The sequence below is a fragment of the Elephantulus edwardii genome, unplaced genomic scaffold (genome assembly GCF_000299155.1).
Source record: "Elephantulus edwardii isolate Elephantulus edwardi_28Jun2011 unplaced genomic scaffold, EleEdw1.0 scaffold00247, whole genome shotgun sequence".
In the NCBI taxonomy this organism is placed as follows: Eukaryota; Metazoa; Chordata; class Mammalia; order Macroscelidea; family Macroscelididae; genus Elephantulus; species Elephantulus edwardii.
The window spans coordinates 636,349-662,062 of NW_006399997.1; the positions used below are offsets into that span (position 1 = coordinate 636,349).

Genomic DNA, 25,714 nt, shown 5'->3' on the forward strand with positions numbered 1-25,714 from the left:
AGGGGGGTCACACAGTGTCTGGTAGTCTTCGTTCCTCTGGGGTCTCACAGTCTTCGCTCCTCTGGAGTTCCGCGGTAGGTGGCTGGCTGTTGTTCTTCCCGGGTCTCTTCCCGGCACCTCTCGCGGTGGAACCCCGTCTGGCGGCGGCGTTCTCCCGTCTGGCGCTGGCATTCTCCCGTCTGGTGCTGGCGTTCTCCAGCTTCCAGCTTTCAGAGGATGCCCTGAAATCTTGGCTTCCCTCACCCACAGACGTGAACGCCTTGGGTCGCCAAATGTCTAAACCCCTAAGGTACAGTCCTTTGCACTGCCTCCTTTTGAATCTTTTAAACCTGGGCCTGGCTGAGGACCTCTGTCCCAAGAATCTAATCTTTTACTGTAATTGGGCATGGTCACAATACCAACTAAGTAATGTCCCTTGATGACCTAAGAATAGAACCTTTTGATGTCCATAAGGATGAAAAAAAAATGTGGTGCCTTTGAGTTGGAGTGGTGCCTTTAAGTCGCAGTGCTGGAGAAGAGTACTGAGTATCTCATGGACTGCCAAAAAAACAAACATATATCTTGAGAAAAGTGCAACCAGAGTGTTCCTTAAAAGCAAAGATGGAGAAGCTTAATCTTTCATACTTTGGACATGTAGCTAGGTGAGGCTAGTCCTTGGAATGGAACCATGCTTGGAAAGATGGAAGGTTTTAGCGAAAAAGAGGAAGATCTCCAGTAAGGTAGGATGGCATGGTGACTTCAGTGATGGGCTTGAGAGCATCAGAGATGATGAGGATGTCACAGGATAGGGCAGAATTCAAGCTGGCTGTTCATAGGATCACTTTGTGTCATATTCAACTCCACAACACATAACATCATCCCTGTATCTTCTATACTGTCCTATGCAAGTCATCTGTATTACAAAGGGCCTAAGTCAGCCCTGCTCTCCAGAAGTCTAAGTATAAACCTCTGAAACCAGCATTGGTTTGGATGCTTTACCAAAATTATGAGCTTTTTGATTACTTGCTATGCATCTAAAATCTGGACAATGAGTAAGGAAAATGATAAGAAAATTGATGCCTTTTAGTTGCTATGTTGGAGAGCAGTATTGAATATTCCATGAACTATCAAAAGAACAAACAAATATGTTTTGGAGAAAGTGTAAATAGGGTGCTCCTTAGAGGTAAGGATGATGAAATTTTATCTCATATTACTTTCAACATGTTGTTAGAAAAGGTAGTCCTTGGAATAAGACACTTTTGCAAAAATGGAATAAACAAAAGAAAGAAAGGCCCTCTGTGAGATGGACTGACACAGTGACGGTAACAATGGCCTAAGTATATCAGAAATGATGAGAATGGCACAGGACAGGGAAGGGTACAGATTTGCTGTTCATTGGGTTGCTATGGGCTGTAATCAACTTCAAGGCACCTAACAACAACATAAGCTTTGAGTTTTCATTTTATGATGGAGGATACCTTTGGTCTGAGCCAAAAATATACAGCATCAATTTTAAAATTACCTGTTTTGGTTTATTTTTAAAGGAAATTGCTATAGTTGTTGTTGTTGTTATGTGCCATCGAGTCACCTACAACTCATAGCAGCCCAATGTACCGTAGCTCTGAATTGTGCCGTATCCTAAGCCAGTCTCACTGGATGACACACCTACACCCTTACCCCATTTATTGTGTCACTCCATCTCATCCAGGGTCTTCCTCTTCTGTCTCTCCAGCCCTCCAAGCATGGTGTCATTCTCTAAGGTCTGGTCCCTCCTGGCCACATGCCCAAATTACGTGAGACAGAGCTTCAAAATCCTTGCCTCCAAGAAACAACTTGCTTTCATCCCCCCCAAGACAGACCCATTTGTTCTCTTGGCAGTCCATGGTATGTTCAATGCTTATCTCAGCACCACAATTCAAAATCATCAATAGTCATTGTTCAGCTCTCTGATACATAGCAAGTAACTGCAAAGACCATGGCCTGGATCAGGTCCACCATAGTCTCTAGACTGACATCATTGCTCTTCAGTACTCTGGACAAGTCCTTTTTTTTTTTTTATAATTATATTTTATTAATTTTCATAAACATTTACAGAGATTTTGGGCTTCCACTCATTCATTGTTGCACTATTCTCTCTACCCTCCTCCCAGTTTGTTCTTGTCCAAATGCCACAGTGCTTGTCAAAGCCAGTTCTGATTAATCTTCTTTGTCAGTGTATCCTTTGCCATTCCCTATCACTCCTCCCTGAGAGAGACTTCACCCTGAGTCATAAGGAAAAGGGGACGGCGTATTCTCTTAGCTACTTCCTGCTGAAAAGGGACGCTGTGGGTTTCAGGGTGAAGATCTTCTCTCACTACTCTAAAGGGCCCCTTTGGCAGTAGGAAACACGTAGACTATTATGGAGATTGATTTTGGAATTCAGATGCACTCTTATTGATTGTGCTTGGCTGTACATGTACATATCCTTGAAGATGTATCATGGGGGTGTTGCAACCTAGAAGACACAAATTTGACTAACAAGTTATAAGTACGAGTCCAAAAATTATGGAAAAGTAGAAGAAAAGATTCTTTCATTGTTTTACAAACCCTCCCCCAGGTCCCCTCCACCATGCAGCCCTCGCTCTAGTCTCCTGTGATGACAGAAATACCCAGTTACATCTCTCTTTTAGACGGTTCTCTCCCTCCTCTGTTTCAGTGCAGTATACATTATTGAACCCATCTTACTCAGTCTCTCCCCAACCCCAAGGACAGTCCCATTCTACAACGGTGGCATCATGTAATATTTGTCCTTTTGTGACTGGGATATTTCACTCAGCATAATGTTCTCCAGAGTCAACCATTTTGAATAATATTGCATAAGTTCCTTGTTTTTTAATGCAGCATAGTATTCCATTGTGCGAATATACCACAGCTTCTCTAGCCATTCGTTTGTTGATGGGCACTTAGGTTGTTTCCAACTCCTTGCTATTGTGAACAAAGCTGCAATAAACATGGGTGTGCATATATCTGCTTGGATGTCAGCTATGGTCTCTTCAGGGTATATTCCCAGTAGTGGAATTGCTGGGTCAAATGGTATCTCTATTTGCAACTTTTTGAGAAAGCGTCTGGACAAGTCCTTGACAGTAGATTTACTTAATGCAATTCATCCTTTGATTTCCTCACTGCTTTTGTTGTTCTTGGTAGGTTCCATCAAGTAGGATCCTATTCATGTTTACCTTATATTTACCAGAATTAAATACTGCTTAATCCTGCATCATTCTCACAATCTCTGCTGGACTTAACTCATTGTTACAACCACTGTGTCAACCTCTTTCATTGAGGGTCATCTTTTGCATTTTATCTCTACTCAGCATGTTATCTTTCAAAAGGATCTGGTCCCCAGAGGAGGTCAGACAGTCTCAAGATACTTGGGTTGTTTTGTTTTTTTTTAATTGGAATTTTAATGAAAGTTTATAGAGAACTTGGATTTCTATTCATTCAAGATATTTCCTTTTAAAGAGCATTATGGCTGCAACTGGGAAACCTGATCGCCTATTGGATAAGAAGTTTTACTACAAGCTCTGGTGGTCTAGTGGCAAGGAATTGTGTTGCGAGTGTGAAGTCATATGCTTTGAATCTACCAGCTGCTCCATGGGAGAAAGATGGGTCATCCAGTGGGAATCACTGCCTCTGAAAACCCATCGGAAGGTCAGCTATGCGTTGGTTCTTGATGTAGTTGATAGTACAAAACAATAGCAAACAACCGAAAGGCAGCTCATTGGGAGAAAGACAATCTCCTGCTATGCAGTTTGCTAGAAGGTCAACTAGGAGTCATTTCTGACTTCATGGCACATAACAACAAATGGTTGCAATTATATTAATAACACTGGTATTGATTTAGATTCTTCTAATTTAACTCTGCGCATGCAATAAGGAAATGAATGAATAGTACGTATTGAAGAAGTCTCTGACAATTTGAAACACCATACATTTCTACTTGCCAGGGTTTATGGACGAGGGGAACCCACAAGAATATATACAAATGAAAATCTCCAAATCTTGAGGTGAAAAGTACAAAGATCAGCCTGTCCTGCATATTAACAGAAACTAGTTTGTTTTATGTAAACAAGGGAATGGCTCTGTGAGTAATACTTTCATTTTCTGCACACATATCCTCTTCCCCCCCCCCCCCATCAGCTTCCTATGGTGAAAATGTAATTAAAACAAGATGCCTAACATAAACACTGTGAAATCAGCCTGAAGGTGCAATTCAGAGTCCTTCATTCTTATGAACCCATTTCTACAGATACAAACATTCAGGGCAGGGAGATAAGGACAGTGTCGCCCTTGGTTTAATCTTTGTCCTAAACTTGGAGTTAATTCAGATACACAGAGACCTAGAAATCAAGAAACAAAATCCTGGGATTGGGGGTTGGGTGGAATGAGGCGTCTTGAACTTCCTTTCTGACACCCAGGATCCAGGAAGGGGCAAAGCCCAGGAATGATAAGGAGGTGTTGACTGAAGTAAAAGTGTCCCTGCTCTCTAAGAGCCCTTCCAACACTCTGATGGAATCCATTTTGGGAAGAAATAACAACAATAATAAGGGCACACAGTAAATAAGTAACTGCAAAACAAAAGTTGGGCAACAACTAGTTCTCACGCACCGTCAATGCCCTTGAACCTCAAGAATGCAGAGGGGATTGGCAGGACACTGACTACCCTTAGAGTCTGCTGATGCGGAAGGGAGGCTCTGAGTGGCTACGTGACCTGTGGACCATCCCTCAGGCCTCCAGGACAAGCAGAAAGGACCCTTGGCCTATAGCCCTCGTCGCACCCACCCACCAGGCGGGTCTGGCGCGCTGAGCACGGTGCCCGGGTCCAGGCGCACCATTAGCTCCCCGCCTCCGCAGCCTCCACGCCCCTCGGAGTCCCCGGAGCTGCGGCGCCTTCTTCCGCCCCGCGCGCTGCAGACTGACCGTGGGGAGGTGCGGCGGGGGCGGTGCCGACCCGAGGGGCGGACCCCAGCCTTTCCTCTGTCTCAAAAGCAAGCAGCCTCTGGCCGGGTTCCGTCATTGTGCTGTCTGCCTCACGCCGCACGTCCCGCTCAGCGTCCACGCCCACGCTCGCAGCGCCGCCATGGCCAAGCCCTTGACCGACCAGGAGAAGCGCCGCCAGATCAGCATCCGCGGCATCGTGGGAGTGGAGAACGTGTCCGAGCTGAAGAAGGGCTTCAACCGCCACCTGCACTTCACCCTGGTCAAGGACCGCAATGTGGCCACACCCCGCGACTACTTCTTCGCGCTGGCACACACAGTGCGCGACCGCCTGGTGGGGCGCTGGATCCGCACACAGCAGTACTACTACGAGAAGTGCCCCAAGGTACAGGCCAGGGCCTCGCGGGCCGGCGCCGACCTGGAAGGGGGGGGTGTTACCTTCCCCGCCCCTTTTCTGCTGGGCCAGACCTCGAGGTTGGAGGTGTGTTCTTGCCACACTGCGGGGAGTACGGAAGAGACGTGACTGGACCGGTAGTCATGGACACGGGTTCACGAACCCCACTGACACCCCATTCACGTCTCAACAGTGTGGCCAGTCTACACCTTGCCCACCCCGCTACCCTGACTGCCCCTGGGCACCGCTTGGTGAACGGAGGCCAAGGCCTGCTTGCTTGCCCATTGACTTAACAAACTTTTTTGGAGCATCAGCTTTCTGCATTTAGTCAGGATATAATGAGAAACTTGGTCCTCTTTGCCAGGCACTGATCTAGGGCCTCAAAACAGAAGTGCTCTCTTCACAGAGATTGATATGTAAGGAGGAGAGAGGAAGGCAGATCTTCGATGGTAATATCTACGAAGGGATTTTGTTTGTTTGGTATTTTTAAAGGCCAAAAGCAAAGTCTGTAGATGATAACGAGAACCAAGGAGTTTTGTTTATCTGGTATTTTTAAAGGGTAGAAGCAAAGGAGGACAAAAGCAAAGAGGGGCACCTTGTTGCCATTGAGCTTTTGATCGCTTAGTCTAGGAGGAGTGGACACCTGAGTGTAGTGGAACCCACAGAACTGTGCTCTCCTCCCTCCCCCCACACCCAGTTCCTGCTGGTAAGGTAGGCCGGGTGATGCCCATGTGACATTACCACCCCACCCCACTCCCAAGGGCTGCCTCAAGGAAGGCCGTGCGCCAGTCACCCCACTCTAGTGTGTTCTTCCCGTGCACAGCTACGCTATCCCTGTCTGACCCATCAGGGAAGGACTGCAGAGGACATTGCAGGGAAAAAGATTGTGTTCAGAAAGTGAGAGTCAGAGGAAAGCTCGGGCAGCTAGAATAGTGTGGATGTGAGTCCTGATTTGTAGAGGAAGCTGATTGGAGGCCTGTTGTGATTGAGCCATTGTGATTTCTGGAAGCAGTGAGAGATACACATAAACATGTTCTTGAAGTTTTAAAATGTGTAAAAGCATGAAAAAGAAATAGTCCATATCCAAATCCTGGTTTCCAGAGAATCTTTAAGAAGGGAACTAAATGTAGTAGTAAGCTTTGAAATAGAAGGTAACTCTTTACCCCTGGAGGCCTATACCTTTACCCAAAGAACTGCTTAATTATTTCTGTGTCATTAGGAAGAATACTGGGCATACAGGCCTATGCTTTCTTACTAAGCTTTCTTTTGCTTTTTTGCCTTTTGTAGATCTTGTGTGGTTTGCAAATTGAAGGTTTGTTGCCACTCTGTGTCATTTTTAAAATGTATGTGTTCACTTGGAATCTCTGTCTCGTTTTGATAATTCACTTAATTTTTTCGATTTTTTCATAATGCTGTTACTCCATAAATTGCAGTATAGTGTACATGTAACTTTTATGTGAACTAGAAAACCAAATCTTTCCAATGACGTTTGCTTTATTGAAATATTTGCTTTATTGAGTCAGTCTGGAACCAAACTCACGATACCTCCAACATAAGACTGTGTATATATAGTTACTCACTCTTTTATTAGTGGAAGAGGTGCTACTAAACATGCATGTGTTCCGTGCTTTAAGCTGCCAAGTAATACTATGAGCCATATTTGAGAAATAACTTCTCCCTTCTCCCCAAGCATTTAGTAGAAAATAGCACATTCACCTTGTATATTTGTCCTCCAATGGCTTCTCTGATTCTCTTACAGTTTTTCTAGTTCTCTAACGAACTTATTCTCTGGTCTCCCTTATTCCCTTTGAGTACAAGTAGAAGCCAGGTTGTGATACATTAGGGATACAACAGTGAAAATGGCAGATTCAACACCATTAATATCTACACTATGACAGTTGCTTTTCTCAACAGCATGGCCCCTGCTCTCATGGAGCATAGAACAATATGTAGGTATGTCACAAACTGCTCTGTCAATCCTTGGTCTTTCCAGTAACTATACAGATAAAGGCCAGGTTGAATCTTGTGTCTGAATTATTTCTCAAACCCCATTCCCACATTTCCAAGTGCTTGGTGAACATACCTATTAGATCTTCTCCACTTCAGTGAGTTCAAAACACAGATCGGGAGACGGTCGAGCCAGCGGAAGGCGACGGCTGCACCTGTGAGCGGAGGCCGAGGCCTGGCATGGCGGCGCCCGTTGAACTCTGTGAGCGCAGCGGCCTGGGGACCCGCTTAATTCAAAAAGTTAAATCTCTGTTAATTTTAAATCACTAAATGAGAGTTAAAGAAATTATTATTCCTGGGGACAGAGAGATGATATAGCACAATGTCAAGTATTAGATTTACACTTTATACAACACTTTTTTTTAAAAAAGAAAAGGCAATACACGTGAGTACATTGCAGAAAGCATGAAAATACACCTAATAAGAGTCAGGAACTGTAGTTGGGGGGGTCGGGGAAATACACCTAATAAAAGAATGAGAAGGTTTCTGTCTGGTATTATGCAGTAAGTATTGGTGGCTTGAGATTTTCTGTGCCAGCCCCATGGCCTCATGTACAAGAGCACCTGTGATGGGGGAGAGCAGGATGGGTACCTATGTCTGGCCAAGGTAAGGCACCTTCTCTCAGCACAATTGCATCCAATTGGCTGGTGAAGTACCTGATGATAGCTTTATAGACATTCAAAATAAGCCATGACTCAAACAACTTAAAATGAAGGTGGTAAACTCTAGAAGACAGTGTTGTGTGGCTCACAAATGTTGGCTTTCCATGTGAAGATTTAGAATTCAACTGTTTGATGAAATAAGAGTGGGCAAGAGTACAATTTCAAAATTGACATTTTAACATAGTGTTTTAACTTAAATGTATAACCAATAAGTTAAACATTACAATGTTGTTGTTATGTGTGGTCGAATAGGTTGCGACTCGTAGCAACCCTATGTTCAAGAGCCCTAAACCCTGCTCTATCCTGTGCCAACCTCACCGTCTTTGACACACTTATTCCCATCACCCCAGTCACAGAATCAGTCCATCTCATCAAGGGTCTTCCTCTCCTATGCTGTCCCTCCACTCTCCCAAACATGATGTTCCTCTCCAAGGACATGCCCTCTCCTTGCAACATGCCCAAAGTATGTCAGATGAAGCTTCAGAATCCTTGATTCCAAGGAGCAGCCTGGCTTCACCCTCTCTAGAACGAACCTGTATGTTCTCCTAGTAGTCCATAGACATTTATAATATTCTTGCATCTTCCTCCTCCCTGGTTTCAAGTTAACCAAATGTTTTAAATTTGGGCTCTTTATTAGGAAATGAAATGGGGGACCCCCTTATGCATGAGGTGGCTATATGTTAGCCCAATTTCGAATCCTTACTTTGTGTCTCATGTTGAAGAAAAGGTAAAAAAACTATTATGGGAAGTAAAATATTGTAAGAAGAGTATTTACTGATAGCATTTACTTGGCTTTTATCATGTCAGAGACGAACAGTGTCTGAGTTGACAGAAATTTCCTCTTTCATCAAGAACATCTTACCAATAAACTTTAAATAACTTTTTTTTTATTTAGAAGAAACTGCTGCCAATTCATAGCTTACTAACAACTTTCATTTTAGTTCTAAAATAATAAGAAATGTGAAAGTGAGTGTAGTCAAGAAGAAAGTATTAGAAATAGTTTGTAGCCATGGAGAATACTTTGAGTTGTGTTTCTCGGATAACTTGGCATAATCATGGCTAGCCCACCTGGCCCTTGCCCACGGAAGAGTTCTATAAATATTTTATGAATGAACGGTAAGTTATGGCAGTCTGACTCCACAATACATGCTTTATTCATGAAGTCTATAAGCCAGAAAAAAAAAAACAACACGAAATGGTGTAACACATTGAATCTTGTATTCTCTTTTTCATCCCTGGGGGGTGAAAACTATTTTCAGCTTTGCCAAAGTAGGGTATAAGATAGTTTTCCTAAAGTCTGTTGTCAATAATGCTTTTGTTTAGAAGGCTATAGTCGTTCACTTGAACCTATGCAAATGTAGCCTTTGCATGTTCCTTATTAGTAACCTAACTTATTAATGACCTGGTTTTTATGTTGGCTTCATATATGTGACCTTTCTTTTTCTTATTTCAGCGAGTTTATTACCTGTCTCTGGAATTTTACATGGGCCGGACATTACAGAACACCATGATCAACCTTGGCCTGCAAAATGCTTGTGACGAAGCCATTTACCAGGTACATTATTCTAGTATTTCTCTTTTCTTCTTCATATTTCTCTCCCCTCCTGAAATGTCAAGTTCACATTAGGAACCTTAGATAACAAACAAACAAACAAACAAACAAAAAGTAGATATCACAAACTACTAGAAAGATAAATTAGAGTTTAAGGAAAATAATCAGAAAAAGAAGTTAGAGAAGTAATAATGCATCATACAAATTTTATTTTGGAGTCAAAGTCTATAATAACACTGTCCAACAACTAATACTTTGGAGATTAGCACCTGAACAAGCCTTTGGAAATATTCTAGCTTCCACTATTAGAATTACAAGCCTGATTGTGTTGCTGCCTGCTTTTTAAGAAATGGTTAATTTGGTTTCATTGTTTCATATATCAAGGTAATATGTGAAAATGATAAAAATTTTTAGTCTCTTACACGTTCTTAACTATTGCTCTTATGATGTAAAGCACAATCCTATTTCAAGGAGGAAACTGAAGGCTTAAAACTAATATATTGTTATTGTCATTCTGTGCCTTTCAGTTGGAACCCACTCCTAGATGACCCTTCTGTAACTCACACAGGAGGAGAATGCTCATCTTTCTCCCTCAGAGCAGCTGGTAGATTAGAAATTCCATGCCCAGAACTCACATAGACAAAAAATTTCCTTTTCATTTATGAACATCTTCAATTGTTTCTCCCCTAAACTTCCTGTGTCTCTATACCAGATACAGTCGTTAACCTTTATGATGTGCTTGAAAAGAGAAATCTGTATTTGCAAAGACAAATTCTAAATGAGAAAATGTTCAGGCTGCTCCTTTTCCTCGGGATAGCATTGTGTCCTAATGTGGCCAGCTCTCTGTCACCAAAAGCTGGGCTGCTTGGTGTGGGTGAGTGTTACTTTAACCCACTGACCTTGAGCATGTTCCAACTCATAGCAACCCCATGGGGCAGAGTAGAATTGCCTCATCTCTGCGCTGTAACTCGTTACAGAAGCAGACTGCCTCATCTTTCCCTCATGGAGCTGCTAGTGGCTTGAAGCTGCTGGTAACCCCCGTACTTAACCCACTGTATCAACAGGGCTCATATATCATACTTCAGACATTTCTTTTTAGAATTTTAAAACATCCTAAATGTTAACACTTGGAATTCTTAACATTAACAATTGACTTGCACAAAGACCTTAATGAACTCTAGTCAGCAGGTAACAAATGTGAAAGACCTTTCAACAATGAAATCAGACCATTTTGAACTTTTTGTAAAATATAGTTTTCAAGACTCATTGGAGGATGCAACTTTTTGGTTTATATGAATCCAGATAATTTGGAAACTGTCCTAAAAGAAAATCTATCTGAATGATTGGAAAACCAGTTTGCTAGTAAACTTTTATTGAAATAACAAAACTTGGGGCAATGGCAGGGGGAAAGCTATACCTCTGATGAGGATGGCACAGAATAGGACAGGGTTCAGGTCTGTTGTTCATAGAGTCGCTATGAGTTGTACTTGATGGCACCTAAAACAATAACCACCAAGAACTACAAAAGAGCTCTGGTAGCCTACTGCTAATGCAGAGGCATCCCAAGTGCTTCAAATCTACCAGCAGCTGAGGGGAAAAGATGCAGTCTCCTCCCGTTAAAATTGAAAGCCTCAGGACCAGTGGGCATTGCTATGACTCAGAACCCAGGTCAGTGGCTGTTAGTGAATCACAAAAAAGCATCAACCCCAAGCATAGTTCTATTTTATGCATGCATTTGCAAACACATTAATTATTTTTCAGTTATAAATATCAATCACATGACTTTCAGATAATAATAGTTGTATTTCACATATGAGCTAGATTATCATCTTGTCAAGACAAAATGAAGAAGAAAGCAAAACCTCACTGCCGTCAAGTCAATTCTGACTCATAGGGACCCACCTTATAGAACGGAATAGAACTAGTACATAAGGCTTCCAAGGATGTTGAATTTATGGGATCAGATGGCCTCATCTTTCTCACATGGCTGATGGGTTTCAACTGCCAGCATTTTTTTCCTATAATTATATTTTATTAATTTTCATAAACATTTACAGAGATTTTGGGTTTCCATTCATTCATTGTTGCACTATTCTCTCTACCCTCCTCCCAGTTTGTTCTTGTCCAAATGCCACAGTGCTTATCAAAGCCAGTTCTGATTAATCTTTGTCAGTGTGTCCTTTGCCATTCCCTATCACTCCTCCCTGAGAGAGACTTCACCCTGAGTCATAAGGAAAAGGGGATGGCGTATTCTCTTAGCTACTTCCTGCTGAAAAGGGACGCTGTGGGTTTCAGGGTGAAGATCTTCTCTCACTACTCTAAAGGGCCCCTTTGGCAGTAGGAAACACATAGACTATTATGGAGATTGATTTTGGAATTTAGATGCACTCTTATTGATTGTGCTTGGCCGTACATGTTCATATCCTTGAAGTTGTATCATGGGGGTGTTGCAACCTAGAAGACACAAATTTGACTAACAAGTTATAAGTACATGAGTCAAAAATTATGGAAAAGTAAAAGAAAAGATTCTTTCATTGTTTTACAAACCCTCCCCCAGGCCCGCTCCACCATGTAGCCCTCGCTCTAGTCTCCTGTGATGACAGAGATACCTAGTTATATATCTCTTTTAAACAGTTTTCTCCCTTCTCTGTTTCAGTGCAGTATATACATTATTGAACCCATCTTACTCAGTCTCTCCCCAACCCCAAGGTCAGTCCCATTCTACAACAGTGGCATCATGTAATATTTGTCCTTTTGTGACTGGGATATTTCACTCAGCATAATGTTCTCCAGAGTCAACCATTTTGAATAATATTACATGAGTTCCTTGTTTTTTAATGCAGCGTAGTATTCCATTGTGCGAATATACCACAGCTTCTCTAGCCATTCGTTTGTTGATGGGCACTTAGGTTGTTTCCAACTCCTTGCTATTGTGAACAAAGCTGCAATAAACATGGGTGTGCATATATCTGCTTGGATGTCAGCTATGGTCTCTTCAGGGTATATTCCCAGTAGTGGAATTGCTGGGTCAAATGGTATCTCTATTTGCAACTTTTTGAGAAAGCGCCATACTGCTTTCCACAGGGGTTGCACCATTTTACACTCCCACCAACAGTGAATCAGGGTTCCAGTTTCTCCACAACCTCGCCAGCATTTGTTGCTTGCTGTTCTGTTAAATTTTGCTATTTTGACTGGGGTGAAATGATATCTCATAGTTGTTTTAATTTGCATCTCTCTTAGGGCTAGGGGTTTTGAGCATTTCTTCATGTGCTTGTTAGCCATCTGAATGTCGTCTTCGGTGAAGTGCCTGTTCATATCCTGTGCCCATTTTTCTATTGGATTATTTACCTTTATCTTGTTGTGGTGCTCAAGTATTTCATAAATTCTGGATATAAGTCCCTTATCTGATATGTTATTACCGAATACTTTTTCCCAGTCAGTGGCTTCCCTTTTTACCCTACTGGAGAAGTTTTTGGATGTGCATAACTGCCAGCATTTTGATTAGCAGTCCCGCATTTAACCAGTTATACCACCAGGGCTCCTTCTGAGCAAAATAGGGAAAGTCATTTATCTGGTCATCAGTTGCCTCATTCTACGATTAAAATTCAAGAAGTGACCCCCTGGCTGTTGAACCTTAATATGAGTTCACAGTGACTTCTGGATGTGGGATCCTTTACTACATTTGACTATGAGTCAAATCCTGCTCATCTCTAGATTATTGACAGTCTTTGTCTTTGCTCTGAGAAAAGTAGAAACGTTTACCCCTGGCTAGCTGGATTGCATGGCCGAAATTTCCCTGACTGCTGTCAGGCCCAGATCTGCCTCTCATGGCAATGACTCACTAACTGGTTTTAGGTTAAGAACTATTGACTCTACTGAGTAAATATGTTGTGGTAATAAGAATATGGACTTTAGTCCATCCAGAAATGTCTGACTTCATCCTTTGTTATCATTTTCAAAATCCTTTAGTCCTGTTAGTGTCAGCGTGGTACTTGTGCATTATTATAAAAAACAGCTAGCATTTCCTGAGGACAGTGCGTCCAGTAGTACTTTAGAAACTTTATGTAATCTTCTTTAATTCATGGCAATCTTAAATTGAGGGAAGTGCTGATAGTTACCCTCTTCAGTTTCCAAATAACAGAAGTAATGCAAAGATCTCATGGCTTCTCCAGGGTCACAGAACTAGGAAGGATCCGTTGGTAATGAACACATAGAGCCCACACACTTCTCTATGCTACTGCCGAACCGTATAGTACCATCTAGATCTGCAGCATCCAAGATCCGCAGTACGCACTTCATGCTAGAACAGACTGTGAGGGACCTAGATTGAGAATGCACAGATAAACATGGATGCCTCACCCAGAGCTTTAGGAAATTATTGTTATCTGAAAAATGGGCTACAACTGAAGTGGCATTCAGTGTGGTTTCCCTTTCATCATCAGCTTGGACTGGACATGGAAGAGCTAGAAGAAATTGAAGAAGATGCTGGGCTTGGCAATGGTGGTCTTGGAAGGCTTGCTGGTGAGTGACAGTGTTGATTTAGTAATTGCCAGTTGCTACCTTCTCACATCATCATGCTTAGGAAAACTAGACCAGCTTCCTAAAAGCAAAGGAGATGTGACTTGTTTGTAAAGATATATAGTTATATGTTCTTGAGTTCTCACAGAGAAGGGAACTTGAACAAAAGAGACATTGCTTAAAACCCTTGAGGCATTGCTTAAAACCCAAGTTGACCAGATCCTTCCTATACACTTGGAGGTTACTGAAGAATCTCCTTTCTTTACATCACTGTTAATTATTCACAGCTGCTGTTTTTGCATAGTTATGAGGTATAACCCACATTATTTAACCGTTGTCTTACTGTTTTGTGCACTTGACAGTTTTCTTTTTTTGATTGACTGTTGGGTAATGATGATATTTTCTTTTATGACTTGAGTTTTGTGTATGTGGATATAATTTGAGTTCTTTGCTTTATCCAGAAATTTATTTCTAGGAGACAGAGGAACACTGAAAATATAATACCATCTCCAAAAATATAATACCACTCCAAAAGTCAAATATACGTATCTCTGTGACCAAACAGGGTTCTCTGGTGGCCAAGTAGTAGAAAGCTGTGCTGTAATCCCAAAGGCACACAGTTTGGATCCACCAGTTGCTCCATAAGAGAAAGATGGACAATCTCCCATGCAATTTACTACCTCTGGAAATCTGCTGGAGTTATGAGTTGGTTACAACTTGATGGCATATAACAATAACGACCAAATATTTCTAGAAAGGACTACAGAAGTGAGGTAGTGTCAAAATATGTCCTAGCCCATCTCTAATGTTTTACAAGGAGAAAATGTTAAGGTATTATTTGTGAAATTAAAATTTAATAGTAAACATGTTTTATTACATGTATATATGAAACTATATCATATGAAAAGTATTTCCTATATTTTTAGAAAATGTTCAAAATTTTTTCTAATTTTACCCACTCTTTCAGTTTACTAGCAATCTATTTGCATCTGTTTCATATTATTTTCCTTTCAATAAATTAATAGTGCTATGTTTTAACAGTGGCATTGTTGTGGCTGTGTGCTATCAAGTTGGAATCAACCCATAGCTGACCTTCCAACAGGTTCAAAGGGAGTTAATTGCATGGAAGGAGATTGTACATCCTTCTCCTGCAGAAAACCATGTGCCTTTAGGATGACAGCGCAGCTTCCTACCACGAGGCCACCATAGCTCCATAACAATAGCATCAGTAATAGTAAACACTCTTTGGAATGCTTGCCACCTTCTTAGGAACTTGTTGGTTTGTGCTCTCAGTTGAAACTGACTCATACCTGACCTTCCAGCTGGTTTTCGGAAGATTGTAAATCATACAAGGGGAGATTACCCATCTTTCTTCTGTGAAACAACTGCAGTATTAGAGCCACATGCCTTTGATTAGGGGTGCAGCTCCTTACCACCAGAGCTCCATTTCTTAGGAACTTAGTCAATAAGCAATTCAGTAGGTTTTTCATGGGGATATAGAACCCAACAGCATCAACAGAATGCACATTTAAGAGTGGAAACCAGTCTGTCTTTTTTATATGAAAACTGCAGTATCTGTTGGCTAGGTTAATCCCCACCCTGAGGATGGCATTAGTGATCTTCCTACTTCTGTTTGCAGATAAGATAAAAAGATGAATGATGGGTAAAACCACCAAAGAAAATCGTTCAGCTGATTTGATATCTTGACCACTTCCTAAAAGTGTCTGGTCACTGACAGCTTTGAGGAATGGTAAAGCAAGCAAGGTGCATAGGAAAGTTGACATTACCTGCACCCACTCTTATTACTGATCTCACCTTTTACTGAAAAAGTTGAGACTCTCTTCTGGTCAATTTCTAAGGATAATGTGAACTAAAAGGTCATTGTTGTCAAGTTGGAATTTGACTCTACCTTGAGTTTCCAGAGCAGGAACTTGCAGAAGTGAAGAATGTCCATCTTTCTCCTGAGGAGCCTCTAGTGGATTTGAACTGCCAGAGATGTGGCCTTTGAGTTAGCGCTACAGCTTCTTATGACTAGGCCATCAAAGCTCTCTTATGGATAATATGAAGAGAACCAAGAAATTGCCATACAACCGTAGTTCAGAGAGCTCTGGGAACTGGAGTCAGAGCCAGGACACATGAGCATTCGGATGAGAAGACTTTTTTTAAAAATTAAATTTTATTAATTTTAATGAACATTTACAGAGATTTTGGGTTTTCATTCATTCGTTGTTGCACTGTTTTCTCTTCTCTGCCCTCCTCCCCAGTTCATTCTTCTCCCCCCCCTGAAAGTCTGTTTTAATTGTTCCATTGCCACAATGCTTGTCAAAGACAGTTCTGATTAATCTCCTTTGTCAGTGTGTCCTTTGCCATTCCCTATCACTCCTCCCTGAGAGAGATTTCACCCTGATTCATAAGGAAAAGGGGACAGCGTATTCTCTTAGCTACTTTCTGCTGAAAAGGGACGAAGACTTTTAAGATGTGTTGACATGAAGGCCTTGGGTGCTTGAGTTTATGGATGTCTGTTCTAAGGCTTGCCATGAACTTGCCTCTGTTCCTCTCTGTTAAATCCATAAATCTTAGTGTTCTTTTCAGTCCCTGATCCTGCTCTAAATGCTCTTATTCTTCAGCTAGTCCTCAGTTCAGATTTCTAAGATGACTCTAATTAGTGTAGCTCCTCACTTTGTGCCAGGTCACAGAAAGATCGCTGCCAAGCAGTGGCTCCTGGCCAAGGACTATGTCAATAATGGTTTTGGCAAGATGTAAAACACCAAGCAAAAAAGTAATTCAACAACAACAAAAAGATGTGTTGTGTTATAGAACAATGGCCTTTGAATGGTTTGGCCATTCTAAGAATAACTTATTCAGCAATATATCTTTGTCAAGACCCTGAATCTCTTGGTTTCTTTGCCATTACTCATGGTGGAAAAAAGATGGCAGAAGCAAAGAAAATCTTTCTCAGATTTTCTATCCTCAGCAGATTTCCTAGTACCTCGTACTAGACTGAATGGCATGGCATGTCCATTGTTATTATGTGCCATCAAATCAGAACTGACCCATACTGACCCTCCAGTGGGTTTTCAGAAGCAATTACTGGCAAAGGAAATAAAATTACTATAGTTTACTAAATTATTATAGTACTATAATTACTATAGTATACTAAATTATTAATGCAAAATTCACTTCCGGGAGCATGGAAGGAACCTTAACTCCCTGAGTCATATCTGAATCTTCACCCGAAACGCAAGCCCACTGCCTTCAAGCTGGTTCCAACTCTTAGAGATCCTCCACTGGGTTTCCAAGGCTGTAAGTCTACGGGAGGAGACTGCTCAGCTTTCTCCCTTGAAGGAGCCAGCGGTTTTGAATTGCTAGCCTTAAAGTTAGCAGCCTGGCCAGTTACGTTCTGCCATCAGGGCTGGATATCTAAACATTGGGATTTCATTAATCAGGAAAGAAAGGAGTGTGCCACACATGTCCAGCAGGACAGCTAGGTACTGTGAGGTCATGAGTCAGATGTATGTTATTCTGGCCTGTGGCATCTTTTCAAGTAAGGAACCATAGAAACAACTTCCTTAGAAGGCCAGTCTAAGTGGCCAGCAGCACAATCAACATATGTGGGTCAGAGCCTTTATCTCTTCTCAACTGAAGTATAAATTCCCAGTTCCCGCACTCAGAGCTTCTGTTGATCCTCAGAAAATAGAGTCTGAGAATTTGCTTTTTTAACATAGCAACGCAGGAGATTTTGAAGGACCTAGCATCGGGTTCATGTTTTAAACTTTGTAAAATCCCTTTCCCCCTCTCATCTTCCTGACTTGTTTTCTTAAAGATTGCTGTTGTTGTTGTTGGGTGCACTGGCCACTCTCGTTCCCTCGCCTTAGCCAGCACTTTACCTGGTCTGGGTACTTTGTGTAGTGGAGTGATTCAGGCTTGATCCCAAGTCCTCAGTTGCCTTGTTCTTATTAATTTCCCTCCAATCCTGACACCACACTCCTCTTCATAGAGTCCAGCCTCTCAGATAATTTGCTCAGCATACAGATTGAATAGGTATGAAGGGAGAATACAACCCTGACACACTCCCTTTTCAATTTTAAACCCTTGCACTGTTCACACAGCAGCTCTTGGTCCAAGTATAGATTCCACATGAGCACAATCAAGTGCTCTGGAATTCCCATTCTTCTTATTGCTAACCATAACTAGTTATGATCTAGTTATGAACTAGTTATCAGTTCTTCCTGGTACAGTGATTTTGTGTATTTCCTCTATCTTTCCATGATGCTTTGTGGGTCTTTCAATATATTGCCCATAGCATCCTTCAATATTGAGACCAAGGTTTAAATTTGTTTTTCAGTTCTTTCAGCTTGAGAAATGCAGAGTGAGTTCTTCCCTTTTTGTTCTCCAATTCCAGCTCTCTGCATATTCCATTATAATATTTTACTTTGTCCTCCTGAGATGCCCTTTGAAATTTTCTGTTCAACTATTTCACTTCAACATGTTTTCCTTTTGTTTTGGCTTCTTGACGCTCCAGTGCTATGTTTAGAGTTTCTTCTGACATATATTTCAATTTTTTTCCTTCTATTTTTGTAATGACCTTTTGCTTTCTTCATGGATGATATCACACCACAACTCATCTGGTCTTCGATCATTGGTGTCCAGTGACTCAAACCTATTAAGATGATCTTGAAATTAAGATGGAATTTTTTCAAGATCATATCTTGATTTCTGTGAATTTATTTTCATTTTCTTAGGCCTCAATTTAAAGTTGCATATGAATAATTGATGATCTAACCCACAGTCCACTCCTGGCCTAGTTTTGACTGCTGATATTGAACTTCTCCAATGATTAAGAAATCAAGGATGTAGTCAATCTGATTCCTGTGTAGCCCATCAGGTGAAATTTGTAAATATGTCATTTGTGCCTTAAAAAAAAGGTGTTTGCAATGAATAAATCATTGCAAATGCAAAATTCAATCATTCCATTTCCAGCCTCATTTCAATATAGGAAAATATAGGTAAGATCAGGTTTAGAATATGTGTGTTTGTGTATGTATAATAATACATATAAAGTTCAAGAATTTCTAGTGGCATGATGGTAAGGAGTTGTGGAGTTGTGCTGCCAGCCTGAAGGCAGGCCGTTCAAATCTACCAACTGAAAGATGGGCAGTTTCCTCCTTTATGATTAACTGCCTCTGAAAACCCACTGGAGGATCAACTCTGAGTCAGATCCAACTCGACAATATATAACAATAACATATATCATATTCTTGTTTTCATTATCATTGACACTGAGTCAGAATCACCTTAACTGACCCTCCATTGGGTTTCCAAGGTTACGTATTGCACTGGAAGAGATTGCCCATCTTTGTCCTGTGAAGAGCCAGTGGTGAATTCCAGCCACCACAGAGGCATGGGCTTTAGGTAGCTCTGTGATGACAAAGTCCGTAGGGAGTTGCACTGCTAACCCAATGATGGCACCTCTCTGGTGGTTCAAATCCACCAGTGGCTCCTCAGGAGAAAGACGGTCAGACAGTATAATTGTTTACAACCTTGGAAACCTGTTGGTGGGTCAACTGTGAGTCAGTTCCAAAACGTTTCTGCAAATAGTATTACTATTTGTATTGATCATGTAATTCAAATAGATAAGATATGCTTTCTAAAAATACATACTTAGTAATTTTTAGTATACTCATAATTTAGTATTGATTTACTATATATGCATACAATTATAGAAATTGTATTGCACCTTTGTCTACACTTAAAAATATAAATGTTGTTTCTCAAAGGAATGTATTCTGTAATGGCCCTGTTGCATAGAAAAAGACCTGATTATTTTTACCAAGTTAAATGACTATGGCTTTTGTGTGTAGCCTGCTTCTTGGATTCCATGGCAACCTTGGGACTTGCAGCTTATGGATATGGGATCCGATACGAATATGGAATCTTCAATCAGAAAATTCAAGATGGATGGCAGGTAAGTGAGCCATTGTTTTGCATATCATCACTAATGTATTTCTCTCTATGGTGTGCTGGATGTTTCTACAGTTTTGGACATTTAAAGTTGGGTTTACTAAATCTACTGACATGTGGTTTCACCAGTGAATATAATCAGTCTTCTCCCACTGGGATGTAAGTTGCCTGCATTGTCTTCAGAGACATTAGATGTTTCTGAGTGAGCGACCCTGTTTTTCTGCTCTTCACTTTGTCACCATCTGCTTACTCCAGTGAGAGATCACCCCCAGCCCAGGGGTCCTTCGGCACCTCTAGGTGTAAAGGCAAAAAGGCTCTGAGATGACACATTTTATGATGCCGCATATGTATTTTGATCACCTGCTTTGCCCCACCTCCACCACTGTATGGTGGTTAAAGAACATATGAAGCCTGGTCGTTGTGATTGAATGCAGTAAAGGTTACATACATGGAATTCTTTTTCTAGCTTATGGAATTTTTTTTTTTTTTAATTTTGTGTGCGTGTACCGTCAAATCAGATCTGACTGATACAGGAGGATATTGCGCCTCCTTCTCCGGCAGAGCGTCTGGTGGATTCGAACCGTGTTCCTCTGGGATTGCAGTGCAGCTTCTTGCCACTAGGCCACCAGAGCTCCCGGAATTTTTTTTTAAAGTCTATCGGGGAGGTTGGATTCCCCCACCCCAAATTTTTATTGGTTCATCATCTGCTTTACTTGAAGTGTGTGAAGAGTAAAGGAGGTTTGTAGAAATTGTATTGGGCAATTAGGACACTTGCTCACTAAGTGGGTGACCTTAGATAATCATCAATAAAACTAGATTTTTCTTAAAAAAAATCCAGTGAGAATAAGTGCTAGAGAAAAAAAATATATATCAAAGCTTTGACAGTAATCTCAAGGAGGTGAAATGACAGATGACTTTACTATCATCTAGGCGCTAACACAAAGGTGGGGCCTCTCTGGTGTTTCAAATCCTCCAGCGGCTCCTCCAGAGAAAGATGGGCAGTGAGGCTCTGCTTTGTGTGATTTCCAGCCTCTGAAAACCACCTTGAGGGTCAGCTCTGAGTTGTTTCCGACTCTGTGACAAGGAGGGTTTTTGTGTTTTATGTTTTGTTTTGGTTTGGTTTGGGTTTTGGTCTGTTTGCTTTTCTACATTTCTCATGTAGTATGAGAAATGTGTGCTTCATAATTATAAAAAGTTATAAAAACAAAAGGCTTGGTTCTCATCTCCAGAGTTGCCTGATAGCATTTACTAACTCAGTGAGCAATTTAAATATGACTAATATATTGACACAGTCAGGCCAAACCACACATAGATCCATTTTCAGTCTTTGAAAGTATGTTGTATGGTACTCATTATGCCCCAGAATATTTAAAAATTTTTTTATCTTTTAAGTCTCTATAAAAATGTGAAAGGAACTTGGCAAATCAAATTTCCTTTCTCCCCCTCAAATGAATTTCCTTCTAAAATTTTATAAAAGCTCACTCTTGCTGCCCTGGATGTGCTCACCAAGTTGTGCCAAGAAATCTGGAGAACAACCACTTGGCCAACTGACTGGAAGAGATCTATATTTGGTCCCATTTCAAAGAAGGGTGACCCAACAATGACTAGGGAGGATAAAAGGAGAATTGATGCCTTTGGGCTGTGGTGCTGGAGAAGAATATTGAATGTACCCTGGACTGCCAAGAAAACAAACAGAATCATCCTGGAGAGGGTTAAACCAGGCTACTCCTTGGAGGCAAGGATTCTGGGGCTTTGTCTGATATACTTTGGACATGTTGTAAGAAGAGAAAGGTCCTTGGAGAGGGACATCATGCTTGGGAGGGTGGAAGGATGGCGCAAGAAGGGAAGACCCTCTACGAGATGGATTGATTCAGTGACTGGGGTAATCGGGATGGGTGTGTCAGAGGCAGTGCGAATGGCACAGGATAGAGCAGGGTTTAGGGCTGTTGTACATACGGTCGCTATGAGTCGCAAAGAACTCAACGGCACATAACAACACAACTCTTGATTAATCTCACTCTTGCTACTACCTTTAGATGATCTTTATTCTGGGATGTTAATATTTTGTTTGATCAGTTTCAGGAATTGTTACATGCTTTCAAGTATGACTCATAGAGATCCTAAGAACAACAGATCTGAACCCTGTCCTATCCTGTGCCATCCTCACAATCTCAGATACACTTGAGCTCATTGCTTCAGTCACTGTGTCAAATCCACCAGTTCCAGGGTCTTTCTCTCCTTCACTAGCCCTCCACTATCCCTCCACCTTTCCAAGGATAATGTCTAGCCTCTCCTTGAAACATGCCCAAAGTATTTGAAATGAAGTTTTATCATCTTTGCCTCCACGGAACACTCTGACTGCAGCTTCTCCAAGATACATTTGTTTGTTCTTTTAGCAATCTGTGGGATATTCAGTGCTGTTCTCCAACACCACACTCAAAAGCATCAGTTTTTCTTCATTTATCCTTATTCATTGTCCATTTCTCAAAAGCATAGCAATGAGTGAAGATCAAGAAAATATATATTTTAAAATATTTAAAGTTAACCTTACTATCCATCATCACTCTTGGTATTTCATTGTAATTTAAAAAAGGAAATATTTCTTTTTTTTTAAAAAAAAGGAAATATAGCATTTTAACTCTAATAGCCAGTGTTTACTGGGATAGTATTTTAAAAGACAAATATAAAATGTTATCATACCATGAGAAAAGAAGTCATTTTCATAGGAAAATACAGAAAACAGTATGCTTCTTTAAAATGTGGTCCTATCCCCATTCACTGCTATAACCAGGGTGACACAGAGAAGAGTAATGACAATTTCACAAGTTCGGGAGATTTTTTTCAAAGTTTGAGCCTCTCTACAAGGTAGATTTGCATCAACCAGGTAGGTATTCCTTGTGAAATGCCATCGAGGAAGAGTTTTATCAGTAAAATCCTTGACTTAAAACTGTTATCAAATCATTGAAACCTAAATAGTAATCATTCTCCATGAAAATAACTGGAGGTAAGCAGAGGGGAAAGGCGATTATGACATGTTTAACAGTTAACACCTAAATGTTGGGTAGAACAGCACTTGCATTTGGCATCCCAGCACTGAATCAGGCAGCGTCCTGATTCTACTCAGAACCTGTGTTAAATTTGCTATAGCCAGTCATGCGCTGTTCTCATTATCCAACAAAGAAACAGAAAAGGTAGTTGTAGAGTCGACTCTGACTCATAATAATAATCCCATGTGTGTCAGAGTAGAACAGTGAGAACAGAGGGGAACCTTGCTCTACAAGGTTTGTGGTGGCTTAACTTTGAAAGTAGAACACCAGGACTTGCCCCTGAAGTGCATCTAGGCAGATTCCAACGTTAACCACATTATCAAGCAGCTAAGTGCATTAACTGCTGCACCTCTCAGGAACTCCATTAGTGAATTCTTGGTATTATCCAGAAATAGCTATTATTTGTATCATTAGGATGCAAAATATATTGGCCTTTCCTGATGTTTGTTCATTAGTTCTTGCTGTTCTGTGTCTCGCACAGTTGATGAGAAAGGCATTTCTTAGAATCGTAATGGACGGAACCGCTGAGCTAACCTCTGCCTCTGTGCTAGCGTGGATACAGATTCTATTAATTCATTCCTGCAGGCAGAAGCCAAGACAGCTCTCCTCCCCTCCCCACCAGGTTGACACATTGCTCCTTTACTCCACAGAGACACTCTGGCTTTGCCCCAGCCCTGGGAGGCATGTGGGACAAAACAGAGCCAGTATCACACACATGCAAAAGTTCTTCTCCTGTTTTGCCTGCAGTCTCCACATGCCTCTACACATTAATACACTCAGGGTTTGGCAGCTATTTGAAAATTTGTGTTTACAGGCTAATTTGCCAATTCATTGAAAGAGACAAGGTTGAGAGGAGGTTTTAATGGGGACACAGGAGGGTAAGAGGCAGGTGGAAAGTGTATTTTTGATCATTAAAATCAGCCATTATTTAGAAGGAAAAGTTAAACTAATGTGTCATGTCACTGAAAGTGATCAGCTAGTCTACTACAACTTTGCCACTTAAGAATGAACCTCCCCAAAAAGTAAATGCCAATCTGACTAGTATAGTGTATTGTCAGGGAAGGAGCTGGTGATAGGAAGTCCAGAACTCATTGTTCTCTTGCGTGAGCATTTCTAACTTAATGAGACTAGCCCTTCCTGTGAATGATCTTGGCTGCAGTTGTCAGCAGAAGCCCCTCCTGCTTCACCATTGTGCTGTTCACACCGCCCTTCCAGTGTGCCTTGCAACAGCCCTGAGTGCTGAAATGAGGCAGTCGGGCCTGCGGTTCCTTCCTGTTACAGGAAGTTTCACACTGACCACTGTTTTAAAATTCAGAAACTGCCCTTGCCTCACTACTTACTGTTATTAATATAGTTTGGGATGTTTAACGCCTTGCTAATAGTTTATTTGCCATGGACTTTCTAGTATTTTGTTTAAACACTTAAATGCATGGGGAAATGTTAAAATTAACAATAAAATAACTCAATAACTTTTCAGTATGTATTCTTTTTAAAATGAAAAATAATCTATAGTTCATTATTAGATAAAAATTATGTGAATATTGAAAATAAATACTTTAAATGTAATAGTGTTATGTAGCCATACTCATAATAGCTTTATTAAGGAAGCTTTCTGTAAGTAATATTTATTAGCTGATTCTGAGAAAAGAATCTGGACTTAAACCATCACATGGACCCTGTCGGGTCCAAACATACCACTTAGAAGTATCTCTGAAAAGCCTGTTTTCACTTAAGTTTAACTTTTCACACAAATTAAGGCATAGGGTTTGGAACACTTGCGACTAACGTCAAATCTAGGCTCACCATTACTAATTCTGCAGTCATGGGCAAGTTACAATTCATCTTTAAAAGGTGAAAGATCGTAAATCACCCCCTATAAAGCTGGTTCTGAGAATTAAGTGCCTACATTAAGAAACATTTCAACAAACAGCAACTCATTGCCACGGATTCAGAGCCGACTCATTGCTGACCCTCCAACGGTGGGTTTACAGAGGCAGTTAAACACAAGGGAGAGAAATTGCCTGTCTTTGTCCTGTGGAAAACTGGATTCTAATCACTTTCCTTTGAGTTAGCAATGCGACTCTTTATCTAATAAGCCACCGGAGCGGCCTACATAAAACATTTAGAGCAAAGTTAACAACTAGTGTTGATTTATACTGTATGACAATAAAAAACATGAACTGAGATTGACTCAGCCAACATTTTCTTGACAAAAAACTTGTGTTCTTAACTGAGTTGGAGATATTTTTGTTCGATATAGTTAAGAGATAAAGTTCACACCTCCTCCTAAAGCAAAATCTCAAGCTGTGTTCTTTTTACAGGTAGAAGAGGCAGATGATTGGCTCAGGCATGGAAACCCCTGGGAGAAGGCCCGCCCTGAGTTCATGCTGCCTGTGCACTTCTATGGAAGAGTGGAGCACACCAGCACTGGGGCAAAGTGGATCGATACCCAGGTACTTAGAATGTCCTTACAGTGACCTATCTGATAGCATAGTGAAGTGGGTGGTAAACTGAGTATTGAGTATAATATGTGTATTCATTGGGTTTGTTATGTTACACATTGAGTAACAGAGTATACTTTCAAATATAAGTCTATTATTCATCAAGCGAAACCACTTCT

General features: G+C 41.0%; 1 protein-coding gene across 3 annotated transcripts in view; it reads left to right on the plus strand.

Annotated features, from left to right (window-relative positions):
* The first annotated feature begins 5,048 nt into the window (after positions 1-5,048).
* PYGL (phosphorylase, glycogen, liver) overlaps positions 5,049-25,714 on the plus strand; it is a 53,726-nt gene continuing 33,060 nt past the window's right edge. The window contains exons 1-5 of one of the 3 annotated variants that reach the window (XM_006899194.1): positions 5,049-5,338; positions 9,470-9,571; positions 14,011-14,089; positions 19,948-20,051; positions 25,416-25,547. In XM_006899194.1, the coding sequence (XP_006899256.1) occupies positions 5,096-5,338; positions 9,470-9,571; positions 14,011-14,089; positions 19,948-20,051; positions 25,416-25,547 (660 nt within the window). In that variant the 5' untranslated portion in view covers positions 5,049-5,095. The remainder of the gene's footprint in view (positions 5,339-9,469; positions 9,572-14,010; positions 14,090-19,947; positions 20,052-25,415; positions 25,548-25,714) is intronic. The other 2 variants (XM_006899195.1, XM_006899196.1) reach the window with 2 other exon arrangements.